The following is a 19,280-nucleotide window of genomic DNA, read 5'->3' as shown; positions in this document are numbered from 1 at the left end:
GCCGTTTTTTCTTGGGATTTTTTCTCTTGCTCCTTTCAAAAACCAGGCAGAGAATGTTGTGAGTACAGGACATAGGGACTTGTCCTTCAGACACTGGATATTTTCTTTTCCTTCAGTTAAGGATGCCATAAAGAATGGTAAATGCTGGCTGCTGTATTGAATACAAACTGTACAGTTGTGAAAATGGGACCAGCTGTCCCTGTGATCCAAAAAGGGGTTTATGTTTAATTTATAGAAACAGTGGACTTCTCATTCTCACCTTTAGCCTTACACACTGTGACTAAGTTCCTCCTCTACCTTGGTGGGTCCTGCGCTTATTGGCGGATTTGCTCACCTCACAGATTCACCATGTGGGTCGGGAAACAGCCCAGAGACCTTCCCCTCTGGAGGAAGCCACAGTCCAGGTCAATTCCTCCTGTGTCTGATCAGGAGTTGGGAGGTTTGGGGGGAACCCGGGCCCGCCCTCTACTCCGGGTTCCAGCCCATGGCCCTGTGGATTGCAGCTGTCTAGATTGCCTCCTGGAACAGCTGCGCGACAGCTACAACTCACTGGGCTACTTCCCCATGGCCTCCTCCCAACACCTTCTTTATCCTCACCACAGGCCCTTTCTCCAGGTGCCTGATAATGCTTGTACTCCTCAGTCTTCCAGCAATATGTTTTCTCACTCTCAGCTCCTCGTGCCTCTTGCTCCCAACTCCTTGCATGCACCCCACAAACTGAAGTGAGGTCCTTTTTAAACTCAGGTGCCCTGATTAGCTAGCCTGTCCTAATTGATTCTAGCAGTTTCTTAATTGGCTGCAGGTGATCTAATCAGCCTGTCTGTCTTAATTGGTTCTAGCAGGTTCCTGATTACTCTAGTGCAGCCCCTGCTCTGGTCACTCAGGGAACAGAAAACTATTCATCCAGTGACCAGTATATTCGTCCTCTACCAGACTCCTGTACCCCACTGGTCTGGGTCTGTCACAACACATACAAATCATATTTGTATTTACTTTTGTGATTGGTCCTACAAGTATCCTAAGTAGTGCAGAAAAGTTCATAAGCCACAACATGAATATTTCCCACACAAGTGTTTTGGTTTATGTTGCCATGATTAAGAACAAATGACTAACCAGTTAACATAACATTTTCTGAGTTAAAAAAAAATTAACAAGTTATAAGCATGTGATTTTTGAAACTAAAGGTAAATTACACTACTGCGATGGCACAGTCCCACCCAAAATCTAGGACATTTTATATTAACAGCATGCCTCCTGTTGTAAATGTAGTAAAATAATGTACGCTTATAATGCCATTTGAAAGAGGTCAAGTTACACAGTAACCTGATTCCATGACAGTTGGTTAAAATCAATTGTCATGTGCTAAATGGCTTCATAACTGGCTTGAGAAGAGCAACCATTTGGAAATCTTGACAAATGTTTTTTGAATTTTGTCTCAGTTTATGTTAAGCGTGATGCTTCTGATCAGGATAATATATTCCATTTCACATTTATTTTCTGCTCCTATTGCAAACACCATTTTTATTCCATGCCTTTTCAGTGTTGTGTCAGATCAGTACTGTTTTTGTTGAATTTAAGATTCTTCATGAAAAATAGATTGGCCTTACTTTCTTCGATGCTAACACCATACTGCATATCTTTGGGCACCTTGTTACGGCAAAAAAAGCTATTGTGAGTTGTATTTGGATTGTGTCTACTTAAGATTGATTGATGTATTCATTTAGAATTAAGGTGTCCACCATTACAAAACTCTGGGTTGCTGTACATAAGTAAACGAAAATTAAATAATCCCTTCCCAGTTCCTCAGAGATAGCAGTCATGTTTAACACCCACATAAAAGCCCCTCTTCACCCACCCCTGCCCCAAAGAGTTTGTGAAAGGATGAGGGTAAAATGACCAAAGATGGCGAAACTTGAGTAGGAAGGACCTACACCAAGCCTTGAATACAGCCAGAGGTAGATTCCTGTAGACAGCCTCAGGGAGGGAGTTCCATAAATAATGTCTCTGAAATAAGAAGGTCTAGCCGTCAAGCCAGTGAAGGTGTGCAGAGAGCAAGGATCAGGGATTGTTGACCATTAGGGCATGCTGCAAACTCCATCATTTTGCCCAGCAGCAGAAGATGCCGGGGCGCAACAAGGGTGTTAGTTGATGGGGCAATGGGGTTGGTGGGGAAGTTCCTGTCTATGAAGTTGTGATGTGGGTGGAGTTTTGTTGAGCAGTTGTTGCTGGGTTTGTTTTTGTTGTGTGCTATTTTAAATAACGTTAGAAACACTCAGAGTGGCGGACGGGCACCTTTGCATGCATTGTTATTAATCACAGTAAATCTATAAGTAATAAAGTAAGATAAGATCTTGCAAAGTTGACTCTATTAAAAACTATTATTGCTTCTTTAGGCACCTCACTTTTGACTGTAGAAGCTTATGATCATAATTTACTGGAAAAAGGCATAAAATACAGGATATTCAGTGACAATGAAGATATTTTCTCAATACACCCCATCACAGGTAAATTAATTTATTTAAATTTGTTTTAAAGGCACGTTTAAGGCTTTTGATATTTGAATAAACATTAAATTGTGTACAACGTGTTTCCACATTGGGATTGCTTTTATACCAAAACATTCTCATTAGTTGATGTTAGTTTAAATCAAAACCTAGTAGAAGTGGGTGATAGGCAGGTAAGAGTAATAAACACCGGTTGCCACAAGAACCATTTTTATATGTCATAGATATATGACATGCCTTTTGTCTACAGTTAATCTAGAATACAGGGCCTCCTCTTATCCTGGTATAAATCATTAGTAATGTCATTGACATCAGTGGAGTTACACACTTGTAAAATTCTTGTGAGAGGAAAATCATGCCCAAGAGTATTCCTCTTTAAAACTCTTCTGTTCTTCAAGTAGATGCAGCCTTGTATTTCACTTAGGTGTGGGCATGCCCACCGCACCTGAGCCAGAGAATTTTGCTAGCAGTACCTGTAGAGGGGTAGTGCTCGCGCCTCATGGCTGTATGAGGTGGTGCCACCCCAGCCCCCCTCGGTTCCTTCTTACCTCCCATGGCTGGAGTCAGGGCTCTTAATCTCGCAATTTCTCACTATTCCTTAATGTCGTTTTCTAGTTGTATATGTTTAGTAGTACCCTAAGGGTTAGTTAGATTTAGTGTTTGTTGCATTTAATTAAGTATTCCCTTGTGATTCTCTCACCGTTGTCCATCATGTGGGCGAGCGATCCCAACAACGATCCCCAGATGCAGTGCTTGCTTTGCTTGGGTAAGGCCCATGTCAAAGAGTGGTGTGAGGTTTGTAGATTGATCACAGAAAAGACTCAGGTGGCTAGGACCTAGTCCTGAAGCAGCACATGTTCTACCAAACCATTTGGCTTGCTTCAACACCAAGGCCCTCATCAGATTGGTGATCACTCTCAGGTTCTGAGAATGTTGCTGTTTCATGCTCTGGAGCTGCCTCTTTGAAGAGGTGGAGGAGCTGTTCCCCATCAAGTGCACTGGAGAAAAGGTCTCTTAAGTCCAAGTGAGACCTCTCCAGGTCTTGTGGGGACTCCTCTGCCTCCTTCAGGAGATGCTAGTGCTGATGCATGGGCTGGCACAGGTGCTTCTAACTGTTCCGTGGTAGTTCACTGGTATGTTGGAGACCCTATACCGTCATCTCCGGTTCTGGCCCCAGGGCATCCCCTGAGTCCAGTACCAATGAGGGTGATGCCGACATTGGCTGTTTGCATGCTGGCAGCATACCAGGCAGCTATGGATCACCTCTGCCTGTCCAGCTCAATCTCTCCGTTAGTCCAGGACTTTGTCAGGATTACATCATTTATAGCCCTGTGGCTGGTTGGGCTGCTGAACCTTTGTGTCCATCAGCACTGTACCCTGATGCTCCCCTTCCATAGTCTGTGGAAGCAGAGCCAGTGTCAGGCTTGGTGCAAGGAACCTCCTTAGCACCAGGAAGCTCCCTGGTCCTGTTGCATTCAGCACCGCCAATGTTACTGTGGTGGCGCTCACTGCCCTCCACTTCAGCACCATCATCTGCCTATCGTGCTGCCTCTTCCAGCTCCACCTGTGCAGGAGCAGGAACCAGCCTTGGTGCAGTTAACTGAATATTCTTAATCCCAGGACGATTTGGCACTGCCTGGCTCCTCTTCTCCTTCAATACCTAAGGTTCTTCTTTGAGTGAATGTAAGAAGGAACTGAGGGGGCACGGGGTCAGCTTGGTCCTATATACTGGCGCTATGTGTACGCAGCACCAGAGAGCACCAGAGCCAACAACTCATGGGTATTCTCCTGCAGGAACTCAGCCTGAATGCCCAGGGAAGCAGCCACATGCTGCAAAAGATCCTAACAGGCCTTGAAATAAAATGATTACTAACATTTCCATAACTGTTGTTCTTCGAGATGTGTTGCACACATCCATTCCATTGTAGGTGTGTGCACCCCGAGCACAGTCCCTGGAAATATTTCCCTCCATGGTATCCCAGAGATTTAATAAGACCTTTGCTGTGTATTAAATGAATACCAATTGTCTATTAAAAACTTACTTTCTTATGACTAACAATGTACAAGACCTATCTACAGCTTAGTTAAACCTTAAGCATGTTTTTAATCATTAGTTATTTTATTAACATCCAACTGTCTTATTTAATGTATATTAAACAAACAATTGGGAACTTTTTATAAGGCATTATTAAAATATGCTTTTATAATAAGAAATATAGACCCAGTGGCAGAACCCAGGTAAATTAGAGGATTATAGCCTCCAAAAAAATCCAATAGTTTTCCACCTAGATTGCTTTCTGAAATGGTTTTATTTTGGAGTAACCATGCAGGAATGAAATGGATGTTCAGCGCCTTTGAAAATCAAGCCACTCACTTAGCCTAACTATTTAGAAGACTAACATTAATCACCCTTGTTTGAAAATCTTGGCAATAACATTCTAGATATACACAGGGGATTTGTATGAATACGATCAGTAAAAATTCCACTGTTTTCAATATGGGTTCTTTTTGAGTGTCATGTTTATAAAAAAAAAAAAAAGGCAATTCACATAACAGAAGACTTCATCAAGACCGACATTGTATGCACCTTCTGAGCTAGAGCGTATATTCTCCCAATATATACACACAGCTCCATCTCACACTGTCAGATGTTACATGCACATATCAAGAGGACAACATTAGTGAAAAGTTCATTGAACAATTCTCTAGGTGATTGCAGATACCGTCCTAACTAGTGCAGTGAAATACATCCACTGATGTGAAGCTACACAGAGATGACAGTGTAAACTTCAGACATATGTCAAAAGCTTACAGCAAATTATATCACCACCAGCAAATACTTCTGTATACTTGATATCCCTTGTCACATTGTTGGGTGCAAATAATCACATTTATCTTGGATTAATTGTGGTTGTACTGCGTGGCACTTCCACGGTAGGAATGCAACCTGTGCCAATGTGACATTATTTCACAGGCTGTTTATTACACCCTACATCAATCATTTTGCATCATGTGTCAGTTGCTGAACCAAAAGTAAAACAAAGCTTTAGTTCCACACAGTCACTCTGTGTGCAAAGTTCCAGTTATCAATGGCCAAACCCAAGTCTTTTGTTAAGAATTCCAGTTAAGAGGTAATTGGCACATTTTTACACAATTGCAATTTTATATTGCATATTGTTTTTCCAATGTACAGAAAAATGATACAGTGTTAACTGTTCTGTTATTGCTGAAAACAAAGCAAGATCTCTGGCTTTTAAAGCCTTTATGTCCCAGACGCACCTTAGACTCAAATTACTTGAATCTTGCACAGACTTTGCTTCCTGATTTAAAAATTAAGAACCAGATTACTAATAGGCTCTTAATTCCAGCCTGGCAAATCAGGAGGTTCTTCTACTTCTACTGGAAGTTCTACTGCCACAGTATTTTGACTACTCAAAATTTTGTGTTGATACTCTTGGTAAGAATTTGGCATTATGAAAATTCTTTACAAAATTCTGATTTTGAAATTTTACTGAAATTAATGTGCAAATAATTGAAGAAATTTTTTAAATGTTTAGATTTAATCTAGAATTTTGATAATTTAGTATTAATAACAGTGCAGAAGCTGTAACCACAGAGTCTCCAAAGGCAGATTATACCTGTCTTCAGGTTTAACCTGGAGGTGCTGTCTGTAGAGACTAGTGTATATATATCCCAACATGCAGTGCTTCCTCTTGATTTCAGCAGCTGTCATTGTTGACTAGTGGTGAAATAATAGTTCACCTAGAGGCACTCTGACGGGCTTCCTTGGATAGCACAGTTTGGGTTGCTGTGTGATTCAAATTGACCCAATCTGATGCAAATGAAGTCCATGCCTTCTAGGAAATTTCTCATGTGGCCATTGATTGGACAAAGTTTGGACATCCTGGATTTGTACCATAAGCAGCATGTACCGTAAGCAGCATGAACTGTTTAATAAAGCAGCCCACATCTGTGAGAAATCTCTCTCAGATCTACATTTGTAGTTTCTTCCTTTAGTTATACATATATTTTCCTTTGTATTCCTTTATTGGATATATTGAACAGCTACAGCTATTGTTTTCTTTATTGCACAGTAAGTGTCCTCACTTTTACCAGTTTATTTGTCCTAAATATGTATAACCTGTCCTCCTTTAAATTCTTTTTGGAAAATAAAACAGGTGAACTCACAGTGAATGAGCCAAAGTTTCTTGACCATGAAGTCAAGAGTAAAGTGCATCTCGCTGTTTTGGCTGAAAATGGCTTGAATTCAGCACACTGTGGAGTGACAGTTTGGATACAAGATGTGAACGATAATGCACCTAAATTTGAGCAAAGCTCTTACAAAACATCGGTGTGGGAAGGCCAAATCTACAATACATATGTCATGCAGGTAATGGGGAATACATATTTACAAACCTATTTCTTCAGTTAAAATTAAGAATAGCTAAACTAAGGCCACAGTCTAGCAGTATATTCATTGGGCTTCCACTCTGTTCAAGATGCATTTGCCTTCTTTAATGTTGCTGCAGTCTTGCCTGGAAAGCTAAAATTTATAACTATTTTGGCTGCATTAGAGCTCAAGGTTCAATTCAGTTTTTATCAAATTAGGCCAATATCCTTTAGCTTCTGACTGATTGTAGAAATAGAAACTAAATTCAACTTTCTTGTATCTTCCTCTGCTTCTAACAAAGAGCAATTCTTGCTCATGAAAGGTAGTCAGAGAATGATTATTCAAGGCTAGTTCATAGTTTCAGTGCAGACAGATTCTTGCTCCCAGCAATGTCTCTAGGGTTTGTCACTTTAAAATGGATCCATTCAGCTCCATTCAGGAGTAAAATCCTCTTGTCAGATATAAGCATCTGATTTTAAATCTGCTGCTGAAAGAGTAACTCATCTCATTGTATGTGTGAAAATGCTCCTTCCTCTGAACATGTCCATTCTCCAAAAGTGATTCCAGCTGTTCATGTACTATATCTATGTTGGAGCAAAAGAGGGACATTATTTGGAATAGAAAGGAGAACAGTTTTCTCATTGCACCCCTTCCAATTTCTCCCCTTGCAAGTTAGGTCAGAATGAAGGTCATGTTAGGAACTGAAGATGTTCCTTCTCTGAGAATAAATAAATGGAATGCAACAACTGCCCCTGATGTGAAGCCACTAGGGAGATGGATGAGCCTAGATTTGTTTAAAGAAACATATGTCTGCTGATGGAAAAAAATGACAAAGCAATCAATGTATCTGGAATAATCTGGATCCTGTACAGTATGTCTCATGCTCAACAGTAGGAAAAAGAACCAGTGAGGACTCTTCAAGGAGATTGGGGAAATGTTCTTTATCTTGAGAATCCTCCACTGGTATATTTTCCTGCTGCTGAACATTGGTTATTCAGCTAGTTTTATATTCTATTACTGCTCCTTTTCCACTATTCTTTATTTCTTTAGATTTAAACAATAATCTATAATAGCCTACAGAAAGGTGCATTAATAATTATTATTTTATTTATTTGTAATAGCACTTAGGGTCCCCTGACCAGGGCTCAGGACCCCATTGTGCTAGTGACTGTACATACACATAACAGAGACTGACAATCTCCTAATAGTAACCACACAGCAGCGTAGAAATAATCAAATACACAAGAACAGATCAACTCAACCACCTCTTGCTTTATTGTTTGAAATTCCAATTCTGCAGCAGAATGTTTTAATCCAAGAACACTGAGTTGTTTTTATTTTGTAAAAATATTTCCATTCATAGTGATCTTGGTAACTTCCCCTAGGCTAACTCACAAAATTTGGGGCCTAAATTATTTGATTGTCCCTTTTAATCTGTGTGGCCAAAATGCAGCTAACTGGCAGAAATACATATAAGTGATGTAACACTTTGCTTTTTGAAATTGCAGTTTGTCATCTGAGATTAAGCATGGATTTTCTCCCAAACAGATTTTTGCAACTGACCTTGACAGTGGGCTAAATGGAGAAATTGAGTATTCAATTTTATCTGGTAATGAAAACGAAACATTCCTGATTGATTCAAAATGGGGGATTTTAGCAACTAATGCAATCCTGAATCACGAAGACATTTCATCCTACAGGTTGTGTATAGTGTCTGCATAAAATATATATTGTTGCTAATTGTGTTTGCCGCAAGTTGATATTGCTCATGCTGTCTGTCTTAGGGTTTTATACTGCTGTCCACCACTGTAGTATTGGAACATCCACCATGTAAACTCAAAAGCAGTAGCAATAGTGAATGTTGTCATGGAGTCTCTGGTACTCTTCTCTTTTTGGAGTAAAAACATAACCTTGTTAAATCAGCTACAGCACACACTGACACAAAAGCACAGTAGATCTTTCAAGATACCCTGTTCATGGTGACATATGGCCATGTGTGCAGCGGCAGGAATTGAATGTCAAGATAGCTAATTCAGAATTACTCTTTTCTGTTGTTCATCACCGTGGACATTTTTTTTTAAAAAGAAGCCATTTTTAACACAAAAGAGGAAGAGGTTTTTAAGAGCCACTGTTGGTAGTTTATTTTACAGAATGGCAGATAGGTTTTCAATGGTGAGCGATATAATATTGTAGACTTTCAATGGGATGTGATGATACCACATTCCAGCAGTCCCCCTGGCTGCCTCCTTCTTCTCTGGAATCCCAGCTTTCATTCTGAAAAAAATAGAGTAAGTTTCTAGCTGATATGATTGGAAAGAAAACCTTGAAAATGTGAACCACATGGTTCACCAGAATGAACTCAATTGCTCATCAAAGTGTGTAAGAAAGAAAAGATAAGATCATATTAAGAAGGTCTACACAGTATGCTCTGAAAGACTGCTCATTTTGGTGTCATGAATGGGTGGATTCAGGAAAGAATACCTCCATTTACTTTTTCTCCCCAGTCAAGAAGCAGCCAAGCCCAAGGAGCCCACCTAGGCATTTGTGCTACACTGAGGGGAAGCCAAGCCCAAGGAGCCATGCAGAGGTCATGAGTATATTTGGACCCTAGTCAGGGTGAGCCAAGCTCAGAAATCATACATGACATGATTCTGCTTTGAACAACTACACCAACTACTGAGAACAGTGTCTTATTTCAGTACGTCAAGTGGGAGAAGTTTGGAAGATTACCATGAACTTTTTTTCCAGTTCAACCCATGCATGAAAGTACATTAAAGTCCATTGTGAAGTCTTGTCAGACAAATTCCCACTTCCTTTAATAGGAAGTTTGCTTTCACATGGACAATAGGAGTGATCCCCTACAGCAGTAGAACATCTCCTTGATTTCCACTTAATTAGCAAGAATTGTACAGCCAGTTTCCCTGCATAAACCCAGTTACATCAGTATAAATATAAAGAGAACACTCCTAATCCCAGAAATAGCAATGTGTTCAGTGCTACAGTTAAGGTTGAATTTGTTCTTAATTCTGCTTTGACTATTGTTACCCAGGTTCTATCCATGTTGAAGGTACTAGAATTTTCAGCTATAAGCTTTTATATACTTAGGGCTTGGCTGCACTTGCAGGTGTGCAGCGCTGGGAGTTAAAGCTGTCTTCGTACAGCTGTGTAGGGAAAGCGCTGGAGTGTGGCCACACTGACAGCTACCAGCGCTGCAATGTGGCCACATTTGCAGCATTTGCAGCGGTGTTGGGAGTGGTGCATTATGGGCAGCTATCCCACAGAGCACCTTGTCTCATTTTGGCGCCGTGGGTTGTGGGAAGGGGGCGGAGGGGGCGGGTCATTCTGCTTCCTGTCCCAACACCCCGTGATGCATCGCTTCACATCCCAGCAATCCCTGTTTTTCCGTCCACGTTTGGCGCCATCTTGACTCTCTCAACGGTTTCTGTGCAGTGTGATTTCTGTGGGAAATGGAGCCCGAACTGCTGAGGAGTATGCTGACGAGTCTCGCCAGCACATCACGTTTGGCAGTTGAGCTATTCCTTAAGATCCAAAGTGATGAGGAGTCTGACGATGATAGCGAGTCACCTGACGGGTATGACACTAAATTGGTTCTGGCATTCACGGAAATGCTCAGCACCGTGGAACGCTGCTTTTGGGCTCGGGAAACAAGCACTGAGTGGTGGGATCACATCGTCATGGAAGTCTGGGATGACGAGCAGTGGCTGCAGAACTTTCGGATGAGAAAAGCCACTTTCATGGGACTGTGTGCTGAGCTCGCCCCCACCCTGCGGCGCAAGGACATGGGATTGAGAGCTGCCCTGATGGTGGAGAAGTGGGTGGCTATTGCAATCTGGAAGCTGGCAACTCCAGACAGTTTGGAGTGGGAAAGTCGACCGTTGGAATCGTGTTGATGCAAGTTTGCAGGGCCATTAATCACATCCTGCTAAGAAGAACCGTGACTCTGGGGAATGCGCAGGACATTGTGGATGGCTTTGCACAAATGAGTTTCCCTAACTGTGGAGGGGCGATAGATGGGGCGCATATTCCTATTCTGGCACCACCCCACCGAGCAGCCGAGTACGTTAATCGGAAGGGGTATTTCTCTATGATTCTCCAGGCGCTTGTGGATCACCGTGGGCATTTCATTGACATTAACACAGGCTGGCCTGGAAAGGTGCATGATGCACGCATCTTTCGGAACACTGGCCTGTTCAGGAAGCTGCAGGCAGGGACTTTTTTCCCAGACCGGAAGATCACAGTAGAAGACATTGAAATGCCCATTGTGATCCTTGGAGTCCCCACTTACCCGTTAATGCCGTGGCTCATGAAACCGTATACAGGGAAGCTTGACAGGAGCAAGGACCGGTTCAACTACAGGCTGAGCCAGTGCCGAATGACTGTGGAGTGTGCTTTTGGCTGTTTAAAGGGACGCTGGCGATCTCTGTATGGGAAGCTAGACTTGGGGAAAAGCAGCATCCCCGTGGTTATATCCGTGTGCTGTACCCTCCATAATATTTGTGAAAGGAAGGGTGAAAGATTCAGTCAGGCATGGACCTCCGAGGTTCAACGCCTGGAGGCTGAATTTGCATAGCCAGAGAGCAGGGCTACTAGAGAGGCCCAGCACAGGGGTGCAAGGATTAGGGATGCCTTGAGGGAGGAATTTGAGGCTGAAAACCAACAGTAATGTTTGGTGCCTTGCACGGGAGTGAAGTGCAGTGGTTACAATGTTAGTAGGAATCTGTTTTTCCTAAGCTGATTTGCAGTGCCTGTTTCTTTCCTGGGCTAAGGTATCTTTGACTTTCTGCAATAATAAAGACTGTTTTCAAAGCCAAGAATTCATTTATTGAAAAGAAAATAACTTTATTGACGGACACACAACATTTTGGGAATCTAAAAGGGCAGGGGGGTGGGCTGGGGAACTGTGCAGTCACAGGTTTGAATATGTCCTGTCTGGAGTGCTGTGCAATGACTGCTGCACTTCAGGATGCTTATACTGCATGGTGATGGGGGTTGAGTGCAGAGGGTAAGGGTCATAGTTCTCAGGGCTGGTTGGTGAACGTACAGGTGTTGGAGGCAGCTGGTGGTGGTAAGAACCTGGATGCTGGGGAAGGGGGTTTTGAGCTGACATTGGGGCACAAGGGAAAGAGCTTTGGGACGGGGGGGAGGCCGGCGCGGTAGTGCTCTGCCTGCATGGCTACGAGCGCCTGGATAGAGTCTGCTTGGCGCGCCAGGATGCTTATCAGCTGCTTTGTGCTTTTCTTCCTGGCCGCTGCATTTCTCTGGCGGATCCTGCTTTCCCTTTCCCTCCAGTCCTGCACTTTTTGATTCTCTCTGGCAGAGTGATCCATAACTGCGTGCAGCAGGTCTTCTTTGCTTTTTCACGGCTTCTTCCGGAGGTTTTGGAGTCTTTGAGCTGTTGATAACACGGGCAGCCAAGAACTCAAGGTTGCTTGTGGAAAGGCAAAAAAGGCAACACTTAACAGAGGCAGCATTGTTTATATCTCAGACAGTTATTCCCACACAGTGAAGGAGTAACATTCTTCACAATAGCATAATTTTCCCATACCAAAGAGAGCGCATATAACCACAGAAGCCCCAAAATGGTGAGTAAGGGGGACTGACTGCTTCAGGGCTGTATTGGGGTTTCTGTGCATTGGGGGAAGCAAACAGCTGCAGGGGGCACCTACACTGAACACTCTCCCAACATTTTCCACAGGAGTTGATCCTGGAAGATATCTCGCTGCTGCGGGTCACCTGGGAAGGGGGACTGATTGCTTCAGGGCTGTACTGGGGTTTCTGTGCGTTGGGGAAAGCAAACAGCTGCAGGGGGCACCTACATTGAACACTCTCCCAACATTTTCCACAGGAGTTGATCCTGGAATTTTAAAAAATTGCTGCGGGTCACCAGGGAAGAGCAGGAAGGTCTTCTACAGCAATGCAGATTCCGCCCTGGCCCCTGTGCAGCTTGCCTGTGTGCAGCAATGGTCCCCCACCCCTCGCAGCACAGTGGATGCGTTAGCCTGACTGGGACAAGGACCACGGTGGCTCTCCCAATAAACTTGTGCAAGCGCATTGCCCACGCTCTGACTGAGACTTTTGAAGAGATCACCGAGGCCGAATACCGCGACATGATAGACAACATCAGTGTGCTATTCCACATCTAGGCATGCATGCATGCAGAACCCTCCCTCCTCTCCCGAAAAATTTATATCCTGAAAATAAAAAGCCGCTTACCGGGAACCTGCTCCTCTGTTTGTCCTCCACCAAGTATAGGCTGCTGCGACTGGCTACCTTCCTCCTGGCTTGAGAAGAGCTCCTGGCTGCATGCCTCCAGGGACTCCGGGGTGTCTCCCCTCACCCCAGTACCCTCACTCTCGGTTTCCTCCTCCCCCCCTCCTCCTCCTTCTGCCCCTCCTGCTCTGAAGTGTCCATCGTGGTCCTCGGATTGGCTGTGGGGTCACCCCCAAGTATTGCGTCCAGCTCTTTGTAAAAACAGCAGGCCATGGGGGCAGCGCCGGAGCGGTGGTTTCCCTCGCGGGCTTTGCAATAGGCACTCTGCAGCTCCTTCACTTTAACCCTGCACTGCAACGCGTCCCGGTCATGGCCCCTTTCCAGCATGGCCTTTGATACCTGCCCAAAGGTATCGTAATTCCTACGGCTGGAGTGCAACTGAGACTGCTCAGCTTTCTCCCCCTAAACACTGATGAGGTCCAGCAACTCCCCATTGCTCCATGCTGGGGTTCGTTTGGCGTGTGGAGGCATGGTCACCTGGAAAGATTCACTGATTGCACTCCACACCTGGCTGAGCAAACAGGAAGGGGATTTTTAAAATTCCCGGGGCATTTAAAGGGCAGGTCACCTGAGGCCAGGGCAGTAGGGTTTGAACTGATGAGCAGAGTGGCTGAACAGGCATTCTGGGATACCTCCAAATACCTCTGGAGGCCAATAACAGTGCTTTTGGTGGCCACACTGGCGGAGCAGCGTTGCAACACCAGCGCTGCAGTCGTTATTCCCCAGGCAGAGGTGGAGTACATGCAGCGCTGTAGCCAGGGAGATACAGCGCTGTATGTGCCTTGCAAGTGTGGATGGTGAGTGAGTTGCAGCGCTATAAAGCCACCACCAGTGCTGCAACTCTCCAGTGTAGCCAAGCCCTTAGTTTTGTTGTTTCTCCTGCAACTCCCAGATTCAAAATCAAGTGAAGTTGACTCTTACATTACAAATCATGTCATCATTAGAATTCCAAGATAAACAAAGCATGCAAGTAAAGATATGTCAATTGTTTAGCATAGCAAGCCAGTTTTATATACTACAGTTCTCTAAGAAATTAAATTACTGTATATTGTACCATTGGAATTGTGATTTTTTTTTGTCATATGGCTAGCACCAGCTAATGCATATACAAATTCTCTTTACCTACTGGGCCTCAGATTTTTAATTATCCAATCAGAATTTAGAAAACTACATCAAATATGTCACCAGAATATGACTTCTTAAAAATATCAGTATAGTTATGGCAATAGTCTCCTATAGGAATTATTTTGTGTGAACATAATGCCCAGAATATTTCATTTAATTAATTTTTCATTTTCTCCTGAGCCAAGAGCATCCGTCATTATTTTTAATGTATCTACAATAGTAGAATGTATTTTGTTTGCTGAAATAATACTTTAAAAGAGTATTTGAAATAAATCTTCTAAAGGAAATTCTCAGTTAACGTAGCATTCACGTTGTTAACATAATACCTACTTGTGTCCTTAAATGTGAATTTGCTTTTATTTAGTATTTAAATCAGAACCATAACATTCTTTTAATGTAAATTCTGTTCGATGTTTGTTTATATATCATTTCATCCTTAATAATCTGTAGTTTCTTATTTTTAGTAAAAGTAATCAGAAGAGCAACAGAAACTGTTCTAAAAAATAATTTTATTGTCTAATTTCAAAATGGCCCTATTAGGTTTTTTTTCTCAAAATTTGAAAACAGTTGCTTGTTTCAGCTAACTCAGACATTTTCATCCCCCAAAATGTCTAAGCCCTTAAAATAGAGGGTTATAATAAAAGTGTTGACAGAACCTTAATTTTAATGTCTCGGCTGAGGTGATTTTATGTAATTTTTTTCCACTGAAACCTTAGAAAATTATTATTTTTAGAAATATATTTCCATGTACGTTATATTCATTCTAGACCAGATAGGCCTTCTGTCTGGAATTATATAGATGGTTACCAACTGAATACAAGTTGTAATTCAAGTTTTGTGTTCTGTTGGTGTCATAAACAGCAAGAAAATTCAGAGTACAGCATGTGTGGTTCACAATGGCAGTAGAATCCACAGCTTGAATTACAGCTTTGGTGTTCAGTATTGTCATGTGAATATTAAGAAATTCACTATTTATTTGTCACTTTCATCAGAAAGTGCTTGTAAGATGAAGGAAGAGTTTAACTCTTCAGACTCAACAAGGCAGACAGAGAAAGTGCTGCTTGCCATTTAAATGTTTATACTATATAAAACATTTGACATTGCTAAGCCCTGCAGTGTATATACCGTTGTGTAGCCTGACTGACTTTCTGACCAGATCTTTTTTTTTTTTAAGTAGTTATAGAATAATCCATGGAGCTGAATTAGATTCAACCATAAATTCCCTTTCTGGGGATTTTTTTTTTAATCCATCTTTGCTTATAATAAGCAATTTGCTCTTGATTGTATAGAAGTTAATTCTAAGAAACAATATGAAGAGCAAATTTCTTTTTATGATTTTTTCTTTGAGTGGATCACTGCTTTCTTCGTTACATTGTCTATAAAAATGAAAGTAACATTAGAATAATCCACATCAGTTCCCTGTCCAGGTGTTTAATGAAGACCTAAAGGTAGATGCTTGTTTTATATGCTGATAGTGAAATCTTGGCCTCATTGAAGTCAATAGGAATTTTTTCATTGTCTTAAATGGGCCAGAATTTCACCCTGAGTTTTTAGTGTGACTGTCTAGTCAGTCCTACAGCAGTTGTTGCATTGTTTCATTGGGTTCAGTATGTCTTTGTCACCTAGGAGCTCTTGGACTTTGTTCTTTCAACCTGTCAAAAAATAAAATTCCAGTCACTCATTTGTATATTGGAAATTAAAATGTGATTTAGGCAATGGCAAGAAGAAAGGTGAGACATATTAGCTAATCTCATCATTTTTCATTTTTGTTTTGTACGTTTGAAATCACTGTTGAATAATTCTATGCTCTCTGGCTGCATGTGACAACTGTGACTTCCTTTCAATACTAGGTTAGTTGTGCAAGCTGCCGATAGAGGAACCCCCAGCCTTTCTGCTACAAGCATAGTAACGATACAGGTAGTTGACGTTAATGACAATACCCCAACTATCCAACCACTAGGCAAAGTGGAGGTCTCTGAAAGTAAGTGTGACAGTGCAGAAAAGTGTTATTGAGTCAAGGGAATGTCAGACCAAGATATTGCCTTTTATTTTGTTTTGTAACAAAATGTTATAGTGGAAGAAATCTCAAAAAATCATGGCAATATTAACAGAAATATTGAAGCAAATATGATCTGGTTTTGTTTTCAAAGGCATGATTCTTAATCTTTGGACATTATATTTAGGAACAGTTTGGAGCCAAAATACAGGCGGTGTTAAAAAAAAAATACAGCTGTGGTATACTCCCTGTGGACTCCAGGCTCAAATTCCACAGATGTCTTAAATTTATCTTTTTTTTAAATAGAAAAAAAATACTGTTAAAGCCAACACTGTGAAAAAAATCTTTGGAGTTTTATTATTTTGAAGGAAACATTTTCTTTCCATAATATCAGACCTTTCTTTAGAAAGATTCAGCAGCATGGCCTAGTAGACGAGCATGGAGATTTGGAACCTGAACCTCTTGAGTTCTAATGCCAGCTCAGCATCTGACTTATTGTGTGACCTTGGACCACTTAGGCCAAACTTTTCTAATTTGTATGTGTCATGTTGTGCACTTAAATCCAGATTTAAGCACCTAAATAAATAAGTGGCCTGATTTTCAAAAATGCTGTGCATCCATAGCTCCTGTTGACAGAGTGTATCATGGTTATATTTTTTCATATGGGTGAAAGTCAGGCCACTTCTATTTAGATGTGTGAGTTTAGCACCAAATTTGAGAATGTTGGCCTTAAACTATCTAGTCCTCATTTCCCAAACTCATGGAAGGGCCCCTTGAGCCCTGAGGATCTTGTGTCTTGTACCAACTCTTGCTGAAGATCTCATGTCCACTGACCATTACTTCATCCAGGAGAGCCTGGGAGTTGCATGCCCTGATTCCACAAAGACAAAAGGATACTTATGCCTTACCCAAATATTCTGACAAAAGTTGCATCAGGGCTTATCTACACTTGAAATGCTACAGTGGTGCAGCTGAGCCACTATAGCGCTTAAGTGTAGACACTCACTATAGCAAAAGGAGGGGTTCTCCCATCAGTGTAGTTAATGCACCTCCTCAAGAGGTGGTAACTAGTTCAACAGAAGAATTCTTCCATCCATCTAGTACTGTCTACTCCCAGGGTTAGGTCATCTTAACTATGTCACTCAGGGATATGGATTTTTCACACCCCTGAGTGACATAGCTGTGTCAACTTAAATTTTGAACGTAGACCTGACCTCAGGCTTTCCCCTCAATAAGTCAGCAAGTCAGCAATTCATGGGAAATTCTATGTAGAAGATTATAGACTTTCCTGTTGCCCTGAAGGAGTAGTCTTTGTGGGATACGATAGGGCTGAAGGTCTAAAATAAAATACAAGTTAAAGATCAGGTTTCTGAGGGACGAAGCAGGGTTACTGTACCTCCTGATATTTGCTTTATATAGCATGCCCAGATCTTGCTCTTATTCTAAGATATACAGCCAAGATATGCCAAAAATACTGTAAAAATATTATGCATGTAAAATCTAAAATTTACAAAATATGCAAGCTCTACCATATATACTTCAACTAACTAGATTTATTTTGAACATCACTGTTTCAGATGCCCCACCTGGTTTCATAGTGACTCAGGTTTCTGCAAATGATGTGGATTTAAGTCCAGCTCTTCTCTACAGCTTTACAGAAGATGGTAACCCGGGAATGAAATTTGCTATTAATCAACACACTGGAGTGATCACACTGGTGAAACCATTAGATTTTGAAGAAACTGCTCAGTATCAGTTGTGGATTAGTGTGTCAGATTCTGTGCATCAAACAGAAGCAGAGCTCACCATTCATGTTTTGGATATCAATGACAACCCACCAGTATTTACTCAGTATTCATATCAGGTAAGAAGGTGGCAAATAGAGACACCATATGTATACATGCTCTTGAAAGATGTATATGACCACATAGGAGAGGGAGGATCTCTGTTTATCCACCAAACCACTACATCAGCAGGGGCAGCACTTCCAGTACACCTCAGTCTGACCTAGAGGGGCTAATCATGTTTCCAAGCTTATTCATTCTCTAGACTCATTGTTGAGACTGCCCAGAAGAGTGCCAGTTAGTGCTAATTTTTTATGGTGTAAATATCTATCCGTAATAAATTTTATTGAGACCACCACACTTTGTTCATATAGGCCACCAAGCAGCCAGCAACCGGTAATAACTGTTGGTTAATATTGTCTTGTGCTGGATTTGAACAGGGATCTAGAGAGAGAAATCTCTCTGTCCCAGTCACTTAAGCCCTCCCTATGCCCCTTTTATCTTCTTTGTTTGCAAAATGGTTTAGGCAAGCACTAAGCACTATGCAAGATTTTTAACTGAAGGTAATAAGCATTGTTCAATCAACTACACTATTATAAACCAACTGAGTTTCTGGCCCAAAGATTGTCATTTTTGATGTGTTGCTTGGACAGTAAGATTACACGGCTCCCTTGCACTCAAAGTATATCTCATTACCTGTTCATTGCACTGAAATTTTTACCCCTTGTATTCTCAGGTTTTCATGTTTATTCTGTATATGGATTTACCTGCATTTAATCCATGTATTAATGTGATTTTAACTAGATGTCTAACATCTGAAGTTATGAGAGAGATAGCTGCTGTATCATATAAACATCAGAAGTTTGATTGAAAAGGTTTTGATCATAAAAATAGTGCATCTGGGCTTCAAATAATGGAAATACATGAAAGAGGAAAATACTTACTTGTTTTCCAAGATTCTGTGAAGAAAGTAAGCTGTTCGCAAAAACTAAATTATAACAATGATCTATTTATTATTAAGTGCTGTGGCACTTGGATTTTTAGACCATATAACAATCTTTTAAGGGACCAGGACAATATATAGTCAACTGAATAATTCAAAATAGGCCTCAGAACTCTATTCCATGTACTAAAAACAAGATATCCATGGAAGCTCAGGGGGGAAACTAAATTGCAATATTGTGAGAAGC

The 19,280-nt window shown here is 41.5% G+C and overlaps 1 protein-coding gene across 1 annotated transcript in view; it reads left to right on the top strand.

The window, feature by feature from the left end:
• DCHS2 (dachsous cadherin-related 2) overlaps window positions 1-19,280 on the top strand; it is a 255,889-nt gene that overhangs the window by 224,535 nt on the left and 12,074 nt on the right. The window contains exons 14-18 of the mRNA XM_039540929.1: window positions 2,394-2,504; window positions 6,683-6,894; window positions 8,443-8,594; window positions 16,161-16,291; window positions 17,884-18,170. Of these exons, the coding sequence (XP_039396863.1) occupies window positions 2,394-2,504; window positions 6,683-6,894; window positions 8,443-8,594; window positions 16,161-16,291; window positions 17,884-18,170 (893 nt within the window). The remainder of the gene's footprint in view (window positions 1-2,393; window positions 2,505-6,682; window positions 6,895-8,442; window positions 8,595-16,160; window positions 16,292-17,883; window positions 18,171-19,280) is intronic.

The sequence above is a fragment of the Mauremys reevesii genome, linkage group 5 (genome assembly GCF_016161935.1).
Source record: "Mauremys reevesii isolate NIE-2019 linkage group 5, ASM1616193v1, whole genome shotgun sequence".
Classification (NCBI taxonomy): domain Eukaryota; kingdom Metazoa; phylum Chordata; order Testudines; family Geoemydidae; genus Mauremys; species Mauremys reevesii.
Note: the sequence above shows the minus strand (reverse complement) of the source record. Positions and strands in the feature narration are given on the sequence as shown.